The 17,430-nt window shown below is 46.3% G+C and overlaps 1 protein-coding gene across 3 annotated transcripts in view; it reads left to right on the forward strand.

Moving 5' to 3' along the window:
* The window catches only part of LOC119844294 (collagen alpha-1(XXVII) chain B-like), a 307,212-nt gene that overhangs the window by 160,108 nt on the left and 129,674 nt on the right, over positions 1-17,430 (forward strand). For all 3 annotated transcript variants that reach the window (XM_043498719.1, XM_038374938.2, XM_038374939.2), the window contains one exon: positions 13,062-13,115. In XM_043498719.1, the coding sequence (XP_043354654.1) occupies positions 13,062-13,115 (54 nt within the window). The remainder of the gene's footprint in view (positions 1-13,061; positions 13,116-17,430) is intronic.

The raw sequence follows: 17,430 nt of genomic DNA on the forward strand, positions 1-17,430 counted from the left end.
CAGTGTCACTAAGAGCCTGATGCTGCAAGGCCTTTGGCTTTGGCAGACCCCGTGCTGGCTTCTGTGGGGCTCCTTTTGGGTGTTGGGGGGATCTGCCCAGGTGGAACTTCTTGCAGGACTGGGGCTAGCTGTCGTTGATGCAATGCTGGAAGGCTTCCCCAAGAGGCTCAGTATGTAGACAGTTCCAGAAATGTATTTGCTAGGACATGGTTTCTAACCCCTATGTAATGTGGTTTGATGCCAGTGGAAAGTTATGCTACAGCCTAGTTTGGCCTCCTTTTTGTGCTTTAGCTGCCTCTGTGGTTAAACAAGATTGCTTGCCCTGTTTCAATGAGACCTAGAGCAGAGCATTTTCCTGACTGGGAGGTTAGTCTCCGATCTGAGCCCCTGGTCCTAGCTAGCAAGCTCTGAAGGACGACATGATTTTCAGATATTTTGTTTTGAATAAGTGTGGTACAGCACCGAACACAGTGGGGCACCAGTCCCTCACCCTGGGTCTCCCAAGCCCAGCAGGGTCAGGCTGCTTCAGGAACTGGATACAGTAGAAAGCTTTTGGGGAACACAAAGGGGTTTCAGCAATTGGTGGTCATGATTTGTGCTACTGGTCTTTTAGGAGCTGTCGTCTGTTAGAGGTAAATCAAACGAGGTCCTGAACACTTTGTAATCAATCAAACTCCTACTGCAGTTTGGGGAGGAGCAGGGGGTGTTACTCTTTAATGTCATTTTGCTTGTTGGCCAAATAAGTCTCTCTTTTAAAAGTAATTGCTTCTGTTACTGGTGGTAGCACTTTAGATGGTTCAGAAGGGACATATTTCAAAAACAGAATTTATTTTTCACTGCTTCTCTGGTTTCTCTACTTTCTCCTTCTGCCTCAACTTGAACAGTAAAATTGGGCTGTTAATTGTCACTTCTCTCTGGGCCTGTTTCACCATCATGACACACTGGTATCTGTCTGAAGTGACACACTGGTCTCTTTCTAATTAGTTTCACTTTCCACTTTTAAAAATAATGTGTTTGGGTTTCCTATATCCATCTAGCTAGGTACTTGCATGGCTTCTATCACTCTGATATCTGATGCCTCGCAAGCATGTATTATGTATTCCCTGAACACTCCTGTGAGGTAGGAAAGAATTATTACGCCTATAATCTCTTTTAATTCATGGGAAACTGAGGCACTAAGAGATTAAGTAATTTACCCAAGGTCATCTGCGGAGTTCCTGGCAGAACTGGGAACTCAGAACCCAGATCTCTTGGGTACCAGTCTGGTGCCTTTAGCATAAAGCTGTCCATCCTTCCTGCAGGTAAATGTTTACTCATTGATCAAATGAAAACCTGAATTGATTTAAATTTAAATTAAAAAAAAAAAAAAAAAGTAAAAACATTCTTGCAAATTTAAGGTTTTTTTTTTTCCAAAAATGTAAAATTTGGGTCTAGAAATGTTCCTTAAGGAGAAAACAGCATGATTTGGATACCTTGGTTGATAACTGATTAGGATGCTTGAAAGAAAAGTTGCAGAGGAAAAAAAGGCAATTAAGATCTCTATAGTGCTCATCACCCTAGTGTCTAAGCTGTTGATTAGGGCACCAACAAAATGAAAAAAGTCCTATGCAGCAAAACATGGAGCAGAAGGAGTGAAGAATCAGAGGCCAGAACTGCAAAGAAGCCCAATGAACGTCAATGGAATTTTAGTCCTCCAGTCTAGGGGCTTGATCCAAACCCTATTTAAGTCAATGGGAGTCTTTCCAATGGCCCCCATGTGTCTCACAGGTGGAGGTCTGTCTAGGTACATAAGAGGATGATGTGAAATATTTGTGAGAGAGCATGAAACATGGAAGAGTAAGCTTATGTGTCCATCTCACAATGGCTGTCTCTGAGGAGCAAAGGGGCAGAATTGTAGCAGTACCGCCCATCTATTACAGGGCTCCAGGAGGGAGATGATGGTTTGGGTGAGAGGAAGTTGCTGTGGTTCTAGATCTGGAAGCAGGACAGGTGAAGGCTCTTGTCCTTCCTGAAGAGTCAAAATCATGGATGAACATAGCCAGGAGATTGTACAGTGTTAAGGGTCCACGTGAGGGGACTTCTCTTAGCTCTTATGTCTCTAAAAACTGCGCCTGGACATACCTGTCAGCCCCTTTGCTCACCTGTAGAGAGGCCAATGTCTGTTCTATTCACAAAGGATGTTGTCATAGATCAACACTGCCAGCATAAGCTCCATTCGTTTATTTTATTATCCCACTTTTTCTATGCATGCCTTCCCCTTCTTTTTGTTTAAACTGTTTGACTTACAAACTCCATCCTTCAGGGAGACTTTCTGGGCACCAGCTCACCTGGCTGAAGCCAACTGGCAAACATAGCTTTTTGCAGACCAAGGCTGGAGGGCTGGGTCCTTTGGGCAGCTTTACCTTCAGCCAACAGGAAAATAAAATCCTATTTTTGGAGAAGGATTCTATCGGCCTGAAGACCTGCCAGGATTCTTTGAAGCAGCAGCCACCAGATTGCTTCCCTTACTCCAGCAGAGAAAGAGTTTTAAACAAAATCAGATGTTCTTTCTCTTCACCTCTGAAAAAGTCTAGGGGAGGTGTAAGATTCAAAGCATCTTACCATTCTCCTCTATTTCTTGAGGATCATTGATCTCCGTGATGAGGATGAGAGCTCTGTTTTTCTTTCTGTCTGTCTTTCTAGAGCCTCTCTGAAAACCATAGCAAAAAGGCCTATTGCTCCTTGTGTCCCTTTTAAGCGGTGAAAGGAGAGGACCTGGTCTTGAGCACCATTTTAACAGGCACCATGATATAAACAGGGAAAGGGGAAAATAGTGTTTGTGTTCATCTATCTGTCTGAGCCTGACCATCCTCACCAGAACTCTCATTAAGCTGGATACAGGAGGATATGCCTTTTGCAGAGAGGAAGGCTGATCTGATCCAGTGGTTATCCTAGGTTGTTGAAGACCTGGGCTCCATTCCCAATGGTGCCACAGCCTTCCTGGGTGGCCTGGTGCAAATCGTTTACCCTCTTGGGGCTCAGTTACTTCTTTGTAAAGTGGAGAGAACAGCAGGGCCCTGCCTCACCAGGTTGTTGTGAGGTGCTCACATATGAGCACCATATAATGGGGGCCATATATATATTGAAGACCATTTCCTTAGGGCAAGACCCTCTCCTGCTTGTATATGCTGTTTTTGAACGCCACTTCGGCTTGCTTCTTTCAGGGAGTTTCTCTCTGACAATGTGAAATCCATTCAGCTTTTTTTAATATTTCCCAGCTGCTAACTAGAGCCAAAAGTTTGGTCATACCTGACTTCAGCAGTCCATAGAGGAGCCCCATTGGCTCTTCTCCAGCAAAACTTGTTACTCACATGTTTTCCTCTTAGCTCTATTGCCTTTGTTGCCTCCATCCAGTTACCCACTTTGTATCCTATAGCTGGAAGGATGAATATCTATCTATTTTTCAGTGTGGTGTTTCTCTGTTCAATCCCAGTCCTTGAGCATACTTTCCACAGGCTATGCTGCTCAGGAAGCAAACTGCAGCATGCTTGTAACACGCTCACAATCCTAAATGGTAGGATTTTCATCAACAAAAGTTATACATTTCTTTACTATCCTGTGGGGCCGGGGAGGAGGATTTTAATTATATTAGACTGGTTAGTCGTTTTCACAAATCTCTTGTCGTTGGCCCCACCCTGTATTTGCTCATCACCAAGGCTGTGAAAGAAGCGCTTTCTGCCTCCCCCATGTCTCTAATGTGGTATATAGCATGCTCGTGGAATAGAGTAGAAGTGAGTCAATACAGTACTCCTTGGGGACACTAGAGGGAGGTAGTAGGAAGAATCTAGGGAAGAACAAGAAGCAGATAGAGTAATAAAATCTTCCTCTAATCCCACTGGCTGCTTGCTTGCAGCATTCTGGCCAATTTGTGGCATTACCAAGGTTGTGGAACATGACTGCCTTGTAGGATCAAACAAGAGGCGATTGGCTGCGTGTTGGGGACAGCCAAGTTGGGAAATAGCCTTAGGGGTGTGCGGGAGCTAAAGCACTTCCCTGAGTTAAAAAGCAGAATACTGCAGTAATCCACAACAGGGGTCCAAAGCAGTGCTGCTCACCCCTTAAAAAATACTGCAGTATTTGGTAAGCATCTGAAACACTGTGGCATTACTATTGAAAGCTCTCATGCACTGGACCGTTGATGCTAGAATATTTCATAGTTTGGATCTTACCTTTGTTGAGAGATGGGCTTTGGGACCATCTCCCCTGTCTTTCATGGTTGCATGCAATTCCTACATCTGTTGCATGTATGGAAAATTAGTACCTATGACACTGTGGTTAAGTTCCTTCTGAGGCTGGGTTGCCCCTGTTCCCGCAGGATTCGTTTTACATGTTTAGGTCCAAAGACATGCACCTGGGAACCACATGCTGCCATTAATACCTGGGAGTTGGGAGGGCTTAGGCCAGTTGTTCTCAGCCAGGGGTATGTGTACCCCTGGGGGTACACAGAGGTCTTCCAGCGGGTACATAAACTCATCTAGATATTTGTCTAATTTTACTACAGACTACATAAAAAGCACAAACAAAGTCAGTACAAACTAAAATTCCTACAGACAATGACTTGTTTATACTGCTCTATATGCTGATGTAAGTACAATATTTATTTTCCAGTTGATTTATAATTATATGGTAAAAATGAGAAAGCAGCAATTTTTCAGTAATGTGACACTTTTTTGTATTTTTTGTCTGATTTTTTGTAAGCAAGTAGCTCTTAAGTGAGGTGAAATGTAAGACAAATCAGACTCCTGAAAGGGGTACGGTAGTCTGGAAAGACTGAGCGCTATTGGCATAGGCTGCATAGTTTAGGCAAAGGGGAGACCAGGCCAAGGGTAGTGAGTGTTAATGTTGACAACCCTGTTTTGTGTTTCAGTTCTTAGTTTATTGGCATTTTGGCTGTATTTTACCCCAGGATGGGGAAAGGCAGAATAACAGGAGCTTTAATCTTTACCTAACTCTGTGGACACCAATGTGATACTTACTACCCAACACCCCCGTTCTGTCTTTTTACCGTATATGGTCCCCATCACCACAGTATTTGAGCACCTCACTCTCTTTAACACATTGATCCTCACAGCAAGGGAGGGTTGTTCCATTATCCCATTGTACAGATGGGGTACTGAGGCCCAAAGAGACTAAGTGCTTGTCAAAGTTACACTGCTATAAATTAAGGTGTAAATTGAAATCATAAAAATTATATGGGTATAACTCCCCATGTGGACACTCTCTTGTGCCTTTTTCTGGTTTATTTTATCTTGTTCTGGAAGGGGCATAAGATAAACAAACAAAAAAAAAGATTAAGATTGTCCACAAAATACTCAGACCAATACAGCTGTATATATCAAATCAGTTTAATGATACCAGTATAATTGTTAATAATTCCCTGTGTAGACAAGCCTTTAGTGAGTTGCCCAAGGTCACACAGGATGTCTGTGGTTGAGCAAGGACTTGAACCTAGAGTTGACCAAACCCCAGACGAGCACCCTAACCATTGAACCATCCTTCCTCTTGTGGCCCAGGGATCACTATGAGAACTACTGCTGTAGTGCTTTTCTCTTGGGGCATGTCTACATTGCAATCGGGAGGTGTGATTGCAGCACATGTATATCAAAGATAGCTCGAGTAATAGTAGCAGCAAAGCCATGGGGCAGCATGGGCTAGCCCTGCCCATGCAGGATCCTGGGTACATGCTTGAGCAGCTGATGCCGATGCTGCCGTGGCTTCACTACTATTGTTACTCACGCTAGCTCTGATCTAGCTAGATCAGAGCTAACTCGGGTACATCTACACATGTTGCAATCACACCTCCCCATTGCAGTGTAAACATACCATCAGAAGTCAGAGTGCTGTTACTAGAGTGTGGAGAGTTTATCACTATGGAATATGCAGCAGTGTAACTATTGTGTCATTTCTATGAGCATTCATATTATCCTTCGCTATTGTAAACAAAAGAATATTCCAAGGCAATATCGTTTTATTGATCAAGCAACGAGTTTTTCCTGTTTTAGCCTTATTGGTTCAACATGTAGCAGAGTTTTGGTTTTTCCTGTTTTTTGCTTTTTAAGAATGCCCTTTATTTATTTATTTATTGTGTCTGCAGACATCAGAAAGCTGCTTCCAGCAGGCATTCACCACAGCTTCTTGGCCAGGCCTGTGTGCAGGCTTAGGAGATGCAGTGCCTAGTTGGAAAGGCGCACAACTTTCCCTTTTGCAATGATTCCCGTAAACTCTGAAACCTGACCCCAACCAAGTTTTCACACCCTCACTAGCATGAACTGAATGCTGCAGATGATTGGTACAGCAGAGGGGGAAATCTTGGCTCCACTGAAGTCAATGGCAAAACTCCCATTGACTTAATTGGGGGCTGAATTTGATCCCTGGGTGTTAACTGGTCCGGTCTCTGGTGCAAACCCTTGGAAGATAAGTGAATCTCTGGTGATGTCTTATTTTCAGGCTTCTCTGCATGTTTTTTTGCTATTGGTGTTCTACTATCCGAGTCTCACCCATGTCAGTTTCACTGATGGAGTTTCCAAATGGCATGCTGCTATTGGCCATCATATTTTGCTTTCTTCAGATTCATCTTTCTAAAGAAGCTTCTGTCCATAGCATTCAATGGAGCTGGTCGGGTGCAGCTGTGCAGAGTGCCAGCAATTAAACTACCAAAAATCTTTGGGGCGAGAGAGAGGGTATGAGAGAGAGAGAAAGCGAGACACTGCTTGGAAAGGACTGCTATGCCATCATATTCTGGCTCCCAAGGAACTTACGAAAACCCCTTTTTTTATTCTCTTAGTGTCTGCCAATCTTGTGTCAGATAAAATGAGCTGAACCAGCATTCTGATCCTGACTTTCACTTTCTTCAAAGCTCTTCCCATCCCCAATCTGTTTCTCTCTGAGACAAGCCAGCAATGAAATGTGTACACAAAAAGGTTCCTCTCTGCTGAACCGGAGGGAATCTCTCTCTCCCTCCCTCTCCCGCCCCATGCTGTCATCTAGCAGGCCACAGAACACAATAATATCACCCACTGCATAGCAGACTCCCCATCAGACTTCGTCTGTTGGAGCCAGATAGGTGGATTAAGGGAGCTCTATAGTGACTTCTTATTTGAAAGCCTCCTCACAGCGTGTGTGTCTGTCTAGGTTCTCCATATTGGCGTCCATGCGGCAGGGGACAGTTGTTTTGAATAACTTGATCCTTTCTGCTTAAGCCCTAGATGTAATCACAAAATCAAGGGGCCAGATGCTCCATTAGGCTCTTGCCTGAGTGGCACTAAGAGTCTCACTGTGGAGAACTCCCTTAGCAGAGGCGATCTCTCTGTTGGCATAAAGCTGGTGGACCAGGCTCCTGCACCAGCTGCCTCTGCCCTTCCCCTTTGCAAAAGGTGTACCAGAGGAGGAAAGGAGTGGGGCAGGTAGGAGGCATGGCAAAACTCTGCTGTATTAATCCTCCAATTGTCTTGTAGGAGTTTTACACCATTGGTGTAATTTAGAGCAGCCCCCATAGGTTACTCTAACTTGATCCAGCACCGAATCAGTGAGCTGCAGTTGGCTCCCTGCCACACCTCACATACCCCTGTGCTGAGTGGAGCTGAAAACTAGAGAAGAGTCAAGCCAAAAATCATCTTAAACACAACTTCTTTCTCCTTGAAGACACACATATGCTTGACGTAGTGACTACTGTGTACCCCTATACTTGAGCCCTCATTGGCAGGGAGAGGCAGACCAAAAAAAGGAAAAGAAAAGTTAGATCTTATTGCTCTGATGATGGACTTTGGCTCCTCTATTGTGAAACTGATCTTGTACCAAAAGCATTTGGTGTTTATGCAAGTAAAGAGTCAATCTGTGCATAGGTCAGCTTTGTGCTTAAAATTTAAGTCGACATAGCTTCAATGCTTACAGGTGTGAAAAATCCAGAGTGCTGTGTGCCGTAGCTATGCTGCCCTAACCCCCGGTGTATATGCAGCTTGGTCGATGGAAGAATTCTTTCCAGCTACCGTCACTCAGACAGGAGGTGTTCCTTCAGCGACAGGAAAACCCATTCTGTCACAGTAGGTTACTTCTACGCTATGGGGTTATGGCAGCATAGCTATGGTGCCATAGCTATGGCACTATATTCCCCATTACATAGACATAGCCATAGTCTGTGCTGTGTGACGCACACAACTCTGGGCAGCTCATTGGTTTGTAACTCCAGTGTAACTTAGAGCCATTTACTGCTCTTGCTGGAGAAAGGGTTACGAATAAATTCTAGCCTCTGAGGGAAAGACATACTAGCGGTAGTTCAGTTCAGTGAAGGCAGACAGACAGTGGCTTGCAAGCCACAAGTGGCTCTTTAATGTGTCTCCTGTGGCTCTTTGCAGCTCCTGATATTAAAACACTGTGGGATTTAATTATTAACCAGTCTAAGTTATTAACTACTCGGGATGCTTTTACTATGTTGTTAATCAATTAAGTTAACAACTTGCACTAAGTTATTAACTTATTTTCTGTGAGAATTATATAATATAAACAAAATATTTCCCATCATACTGTTTAAATAGGAATAGTACTATAGTAAATGAAACTGAATTCACACTACTGTGGCTCCATTGAAGTCTGAGTATCATTGAGTTAGGTACTTGCAGAATGGTTTGTGGTGGACAAAAGACATTAATGCTGTCTTAAGATGGAGAAAGCGAGTAATACTGAAAATATTATTGTGTAAACTGATGCTGGGGGGTCTTCACTATGAAAGTTCTGTTCATCTTCGTCCCCACATTTCAGAAAGAACCTGGCAGAGACAGGCAGCTGACTGGAGTTGAAGTGTACCATGGGTGGGGACAGGAGGGATTCTGTGAATGGAGAGATTTACAAGTTTGGAAAAGAGAGGCGAATATTAGGAGATATGCAGAGTATCAGAGTGAAGATGTCTGTGTTAAGGGTAAGGCACTGGACTAGGATTCGGAAGAGCAGGGTTCAATTCCTGGCTCAGCCATAGACTAACTGTGTGACCATGGGCAAGTTACTTATCTCTCTGTGCCCGAATTCCCCATCTGTAAAATTGAGCCAATAATCCTTTCTTTCTCCTACCCTCTGTGTTGTCCGTTTAGATTATAAATTATTTGGGATTTGGACTCTGCTACTTTATGTATGTACAGTACCTCATACAATGGGATCCTGATCTCATTTAGGCCTTTAGGCACCATTGTAATACAAATAATAAAATACTGGTAAAGAGAGCCAATTGAGAGCTCCAAGTTACCCTCACCATGTGACAAGAATGAGGAAGCGCTCAGTGAATCTTAAGACAAATGTAAAAAACAATCAAAAACAAGTCAGTTTTTTTTCTTTTAGGCATCTGTAACTAACCTTTGGAATTCACTGCCTCATGTTATTCCCGTAGAAGCAATTTATTTAGTAAGATTCATAACCAGGAATTGTCCTTTTGATATAGATACAAACAACACATGCATTTGTGTGTGTTAGGCTACACATGGTAAGATCCATCATTCTTCATGCTTTCGAGCAAAATCTGGGGTGAGGAAGAAATTTCCCTTCTGTAGGATAATGTTGCAATAGATTCATTAAGGATAGGCTTGTGACTTCCTTAGGAACATATGATATCGGAGACAGGGTACTGGGGATGTCACATCTCTCTCCATAAGATATTTCCTACTAAAGGAACATGAGAATTGCTGTACTCTTAAATACAACATTTGATCCCCCAGGATACAGCCATTCTGATTTTTCCTCTAGCAGGCAGAATTACCCCCGTTGAAATGAATGTACCATATTGGCTTTTAAAGAAACTACAGGGAAAAGAATTTCAGGTCTGATCCTGTAGGAGCTGATTTCCTCAGCTGCCATTAGGTCAGTGAGTGTCAAGGGCACTCAGCACTTGACAGGATCAAACCCTAAGTAAATTATCTTCCAGGCAACTTCTTACCTTAGAGGGAGGGAATTCAGAGGGTAAAATGCAAAAGCCTATGCACCCCTTATGGCCTATTTTAAAGATTTAAGCGTTTAGGCCTTGTGCTTATGCTCTGCTCAGGGGTGAACAAAGCCTTGAAAACTGAGTCATGAAAGGGGAGACGAGCCTGTATTTTCAACTCTGGCTATTGTTCCTTTCCCACCATATCTCTTCAGTTTCTGGCCTAGGGAGAGAAGGGGCAGGTCCCCAAACAAGGGTAGCTAAGGTAATTGGCTTTTTCCAGCAGCATAAAGAGGGATTGCATCTCTAGAGAACGGTCAGCAGGGACACGTGATACCCCATGTCTCGGCAGCGATTGCTAACGAGCAGCGGAAGACCACTCCCAGCCTTTACAGTGTCCAGCTTCCTTCTCCTCTGCATTATTGCCACTGAGCTGCATTTGGTGAGATTTGCACGACTCCGGATTTGATTGCTGAACCCGAGTGATTGCTATGCACAGTGAGCTTCCTGGACCAGATGTGCAGAGAAGCTCAATTGCCATCTCAAACAGGACCCAAGTTCTTCTAAATCAGGGGTGGGCAAACTTTTTGGCCTGAGGGCCACATTGGGATTCCAAAACTGTATGGAGGGCTGAGTAGGGAAGGCTGTGCCTCCCCAAACCCTAACCCTAACCCTATCCACCTCCTCCCACTTCCTGCCCCCTGACTGCCCCCCTCAGAACCCCCAACCCATCCAACCCCCCCTACTCCTTGTCCCCGACTGCCCCTTCCTGGGGTCCCCTGCCCCTAACTGCCCCCCCGGGACCCCATCCCCTATCCAACCCCCCTGCTCCCTGACTGCCCCGACCCCTATCCACACCCTTGCCCCGACAGGCCCCCCAGGACCCCACCACTATCCAACCCCCCCTCTAAAGCCCCTTTCCGAATGCGGCCCTGCGAACATGGGCGGAGGACGCAGGAGGAGCAGGGGCAGCCGGAGAGAGGCAGCGGTTTCCCCTTCAAAGCACCACTACTCTCCGGCCGGCTGCGCGACCACCCAGTGCTCCTCCTGAGTCTCCGCTCACGTTTGCCATGCTCCCGCCACCCGCACCGCCCGCCTGCTCCCTGAAGGCTGCAGGTGAGCCTCCCTCCCTGCTCTCCCCTGCCCCCGCAGTGCAGCCCCCTCCCGTGCTGGTGGCATGGCGCACTGAGGCTGCGGGGGTGGGGCCCGGGGCTAGCCTCCCCAGCCAGGAGCTCAAGGGCCGGGCAGGATGGTCCCATGGGCCGGATGTGGCCCACCTCTGCTCTAAATAGTTCAAGCCAAGGAGGGTCAGTCAAGCTCTAATTGGCATTGCCACAAGCTGTCACTTTCTTTTCCTGCAGTTGAACATCACTCGAAAGGTGCAGAATTCTTTCCTGCCTTCTGTAAATACCAATGAAAACTCTTTCCAGACCGACCCTTTCCACTGAAAGCCACGCTGATTGGTATAAGTCAGGGAGCCCCTACATCAGCCCTAAAGGGAAGCTGCTTTTGGGACCTCAGCTAATCCAAAAAGCTTGTAAAAGCAATGATCAGAAAAATCTAAATCCCACTGTATTTTAAAGGAAAACCACCCCTGTCTTGGGGGGTAAGATTGGACTTTTTCTGCTCTGTCCAGCCTTCTGAAAGTTCAAGCCTTTCTGGCCATGCTGTATGCAGTCAGTATTGCTGGGGGGATATGTCTTTCATCTAACTTTGTATTCCCTGATCTACCAACTGGCTGGTGGGTGAGCTCTCTCCAGGTACCTCTACACTGCAGCTGATAGAGCGCTTCCCAACACGGACAGACAGACGAGCTAGCTCTGGTTGAGCAAGCAGTGTAGCTGCTCGAACTAAATATAGTAATGTCATGGGGGTAGTATGAGCGGCAGCTTGAGTAAACTGCCAAAATACACACCCAGAGAGTCTGGATGGGTATGTATTCACGTCGCTAACTAAGCTGGCACTTGTGCTACCCTGCCATGGTTAGAGCAGCAGCTTGAACAGAGGTAGCCTGTCTACCCACATGGGGCAGCATGCTCCCAGCTGCAGTGTGAACATTCCCTAAGTGTTACGGGCAGCATCGGATCCCCCAACTTCTGTTCGTTACACTCATCATCACTTCACATCTACACAAAATTACAGATCTTCAGGGTGTTTTTTCTTTGACATACACAGTCCACTTTGCGGGGCTCTAGAAATGTTAATGTGACAGGCAGCTTCTGGCTTTATGGTTTAATACCCTCTTTTTCCTGTCTCTGCCTGTATTCCAGTAAATACTTCAGCTATAAGCAGCAAAGCTTCTCTTTAGATTGCTGTGACCCAATTTTAAAACGGAATGAAAGCTGGCATTCGGTGCCTGACTCAGACTTTCTGTAGCACTGCTGGTGCTTCTCCACAAGCTGTCAGCAACTTATGCAAGAGGCAAAAGTGTGTGTGGGGCGGAGAATCAACACATACCTTTTGTCCTCATTGGAGCCTCCAATGCCTTGTCTAAGCTGTGATATTTGTCCGTTGCTGATAAAGAATGTTACCAATGGATGTCGCTGATCCAGTGACGGATATGGTTTTAGCTGCAAGAATAGATAAGGGCAAACCCCGGTCAACAACTGTGCAGGTTTTAACCACGGCTTACGAATTGATTTGTCCTTGGCTATCTCATTGCTGACCCCTATTGCATTCCCACTGCTGACACCTGGGTGTTTTTCACATTATGGTCAAGGCTAAAGACTTCTGTTTTCTCCTCTGATTTCTACCTCTTGGGACTCTTACTGCTGAATGTATTACGGCTCATGGCTGAGTGATGCAAAGCATGCTGCAGATGTGGTCTGTCTCTTTAGCACCTCCTGCTGGCCTCTGGAAAGACTCAAACCTTGTCCTCATCCACATGGCCGTATAGTGCTCCTCCAGTATGTTGGTGGTGTTGGGAGTCTTTTTAATCATAATCTTTAACTTCAGGCACCACAAGTGGCAGTCTGTCTGTGCTCAGACCTGCTTTGTAACCTGCTGGCTTTCAAAACACTGCTCTGAGCAAAACAGGAGTATCATTAAGTTGTCTGTTTGTTTTCTTTTCTCAGTATGTGCCAATAACCAACATTTGTTTGTATTTGCCTCCCAATCTCAGGGTTTTCCTGGCGATTTTGGTGAACGAGGACCTCCAGGCATAGATGGGAACCCAGTAAGTTGCAAAGTCTTCAGTAGACTTTTTGCTTCTCTCTTGCTGCTCTGTTTTACACCCTGTTGTACTATGTTGTGCTGGGTGCCTAGAATCTGAAGGAAGCTCTCTGCTGAAGCTGTCTTGGGAGTTCACAGGCAGCTGTCAGTCTGTTGTTTTTAGATTCCTCTGAAAAGCCCTTCCATCTCTGACATAAACTGCTAGTTCCGGTGTTTCAGTTAACAGGTCATTGTAGTGCCATCTGCATCCCATTTCCCTCTCTGCCCCCTCCATCGCTTCTCCTGCATGCCAGTCCTGTGGAGCACTTTCTTCCCATAGGGATATAATTGTAGGGAACGTAGCATGGGTGTGAGGAACGATGTTGCTCTTAACCAGTGGTGAGCTGAAGCCGGTTTGCACCAGTTCGCTAGAACCAGTTGTTAAATTTAGAAGCCCTTTTAGAACCAGTTGTTCCATGAGGGACAACCGGTTCTAAAAGGGCTTCTAAATTTAACCGGCCAAAAGTGGCACCTTAGACACCGATTTCACGGGTGCTCCAGCCCTGGAGCACCAACGGGGAAAATTTTGTGGGTGCCCAGCCCCAGCTCACCTAATCTCCGCTCCGCCTCCTTCCCCTCCCCTGAATGCGCCGTCCCCGCTCTGCTTCTCTGCCCCCCCCCCCCCCCCGGCTTCCCGCAAATCAGCTGTTCGCGTGGGAAGCCGGGGCGGGCTGAGAAGCAAGCGGCGGCTTCCCGGTCAGGCCCAGGGAGGCAGAGCAGAGGTGAGCTCGGGCGGGGCGGGGGGCATGAGGAGGGCTACCCAGTGCCGCAGCAGGTAACCCGGGAGGGGGGGCCGCACAGGGGAACTGCTCCCTGCCCCAGCTCACCTCCGCCACCCTCGGCCTGAGTGTGAAGCTGCGGCCTGCTTCTCTGCCCTCCCCGGCTTCCTGCCGAACAGCTGATTTGCGGGAAGCCGGGGCAGGGGGCGCGTTCAGGGGAGGAGGCAGAGGTGGGGGGGCATGGAGAAGCAGAGCGGGATGGTACATTCAGGGACGGAGGTGAGCTGGGGCCAAGCGCAGGGCAGCTCTGCACCCACCAAATTCTCCCCATGGGTGCTCCAGCCCCGAGCACCCAGGGAGTCGGTGTCTAAGGCACCACTTTTGATCTGATCAGTGGGGGAGCAGCTGCTCCCCCTGCTCCCTCCCTAGCTACGCTCCCCCACCCCTAGGAGCCAGAGGGACCTGCCGGATACTTCCTGGGAGCTGCCCCAGGTAAGCACCACCAGGACTCCCCACCTCGCCTCTGGCTCTTAGGGGTGGGGTGGGCACCCACTATGGTGGCCCACGAGACCCTCCTGTCCGGTTCTGGGGGCAGTCAGGGGACAGGGGAGGGGGGTGGATGGGGCAGGGGTCCTGGCGGGGGGCGTCAAGGAATGCATGGAGGGGTTGGATGGGGCAGGAGTCCCGGGGCAGAGGTGGGCAACGACCGCCTCGATGGGTGAGGAGGGAACCCATTGTTAAGATTTGGCAGCTCATCACTGCTCTTAACCAACTTGACATGCAACTGTCAATATTATCCTCCGTAACAGTTTGTGCTCTCTGGGCCTGATCTGGAGCTCACTAAGGTCACTGAGTCAATAGAGAGGGTCCCTTTGATCTTGGGATCAGGGCCTATGTAGGCCTCATAGGAAAATTGGCCCCAAACTGGCAAGTGACATTTTGGCTTTTACAGCCACTCCTGGTTTCTCTCATTTTAAAATTCCAGGTTCCTCATTTGATCTGGTTTCACTTGGCCATTGCTTCTTGTGGGAACAGCTTGGGGGTTCTGCAAGGCTGTATGTTTAACAGCAGAGATATGAAGCAGGCAATTGGTTTGCTAAACTGTTTCAGAGAATGGTACATGCCCATTGTTATCTGTTCTGTCCTTGGAGTATCAGGGCAGGCATTCAGCAGCAATGATTCTCCTAAGCTTGTGCTACAAGTGCAACAACTCCTAACAACTTCGTTTCTATTGAATCTCATTTGTCTGATGCTGGTAAATGAACTAACATGCTGCCACATCTCTCCGGCCATCGGATCATTAATAAATGTGTGTCTAGAGTACTTGGAGGAAGCTCTAAGATCCTGTCTCTTTTAAAGTGAATTTTAAATACTGGTTTAAAGGTGCCAAATTGCTAGCTCTGGAGCTTCTATCTATGGACCAGAAACTGCACAGAAATGACTTCACACCTCCCTACTCTTGTGCCCCAGCCCTGACCTGGAGCAAGTGTCTCCAGACCATTCAGTTCTTGGTCTCTCCTATATTTTCAAATTACCCTTACTGGGTTTTTAAGATGTGGTCTTGTCCCGCAGGAATTGGACTGAGATCACCAATTCATGTCACATAGGCCACTGAACAACTGGATGTTGGTACCATTTAATCACTGTTCGAGCAGAGCAAAATAATTCATAAGAAATAAGGTGTTCGCTACTTTTTTTTCCTGCTCACAAAATATTTCCTAGCAGATTGCAGACTTTCTCAAAAGTATTAGTTATTCATGGATGTCTTTGCCAATTCTCCTCCCGATTTGTTCATGAACAGTTCTTGGTCAATCTTTGAAATACACACTGCATTGGTTATTTATACAAGTCACTGGTATTGTTTCTCTTCCCTGATTGGATGATTTGTATAAGTAACCCTTAAAGTGCACATTTTGAAATTTCCATTCAGCATAAAATTCAGTTTCTGCAAGCATTTTCTGCTAGTCGGGCTTGATTGCTCCAGCTTTAGTGCAAAGTGAAAACATAAGAGTCTCGAACGCAGTTGATTCAATGTTTTTGATTCCTAAAAAGTATTCTTGGAATTTTTTTCCCCATTGTTCAGTGAGCTCAAGCAACTCCTACATAGGTTAGGTTTGAATCAATGACCTAGCAATGAAAGGCTATAGATATTACCAATCCTTTAAGACAACCAATCCTTTAGGAAGGTCTGAGCTCCTGATGTATGTTCAGAGAGATGTTCTCTTTTCCAAGAACACACTTTTAAATTTCCAAGACATCAAAGGCCCATTCTGAAGATGTGTTTAAAAGCAGCTGAATGCCAACTCCCCAAGTATTAAAGAGATCCTAGGAAAGTAAATGTCCTCTCCATTTCATTCATCAAGAAGGATCACTCTGCTTTCATCTTATCAACGGCCTTTAAATATTAATGTGCCTCAGAGATTACGGAATGAAAACAGAATGTTTTGGCTCATTTGAAGGGAGGTTCACAAGGTCACGAGCGGAGTCACAGACACAGAAAAATTCCAGAAAGTCTGCGTGTGGAACACACAAATATGCCATGTTCGCTAGGTGAAACATAGCTAAATCACAGGCAGGCAGCCATGGGTCCTGAGCTGCCCCTTCCTGTGTCTGATCCACTGAGCTGCCTCAACATCTGTACCATACTGTACTTTTCCTTCCTCTGCTGCTACATGGAGGATGGCTGGCGTGGTCTGCGTCTCATCCTCTTTCCATTCATCTCATACAGTGAAAGGAGTTAGTCTACCGCAAGTCTCCTCCTGCCAGCTTCCTGAGAACTGTTAAGCCATCACATTCCATATCCCCCACTCCCCTGATCTCTGGCCATTTAAATGAGTTGTAAAATCATAGGAACTGGATGTGGGAAACAATGATTAGCTCGCCTCATCTATCTCCTGACCCAGGGCTAGAGTCAAGCAACACAGGAGAGCATGGAGTCAGATTTCCAGACTGTGTTCCTCTCTCTCATAAGCAGGAGATGATAATAAATCTGGGGAACTGTTAGTGGTCACGCTATTGTTGTGGATAACCTCGCCAGAAAAGATAAAGGTTGATGCAGCCAAGGCACCAGTGAAACCTCTGCTTTCCTTTCCTAGGGCAAGGGAAGGCCAGCATGCGTGACTAATCCACCACCCCCTCTCCTTCCCAAGCAGGAAAACCTTGTGGTATGTTTTGACAATTGGCTTCAGCCTCACTCAGTCCCTGGACACTAAAGTGCCCCTTCTCCTGAGGTACACTTGCTGTGATATAGCTCAGGTATCCAACCGGTCACACCAGTAACAAGGAGCATAGAATAAAAATTAACCCCCCCATCCCTTACAGCAGGGGACATAGAACTCATCAGGAATTCAGAAAATGAGGTCGTACTTCTATTCCCTGGCTGGATAATATCGAGCATCTTTCATCTTGTAACTGAACCAGGCAAAAGAGGGCTATGGCTACTGAACTTTTAAAGGAGACCTTATCCCAGAAGCTCCAACGATCCTGAAATCCCACCCAAGAGAACAAAGCTTTAGCAGATGTCCCAAGTATGCAGGAAATGAATTTACCATGAAAACCAAT

This window comes from Dermochelys coriacea, chromosome 16 (genome assembly GCF_009764565.3).
Source record: "Dermochelys coriacea isolate rDerCor1 chromosome 16, rDerCor1.pri.v4, whole genome shotgun sequence".
NCBI lineage: Eukaryota > Metazoa > Chordata > Testudines > Dermochelyidae > Dermochelys > Dermochelys coriacea.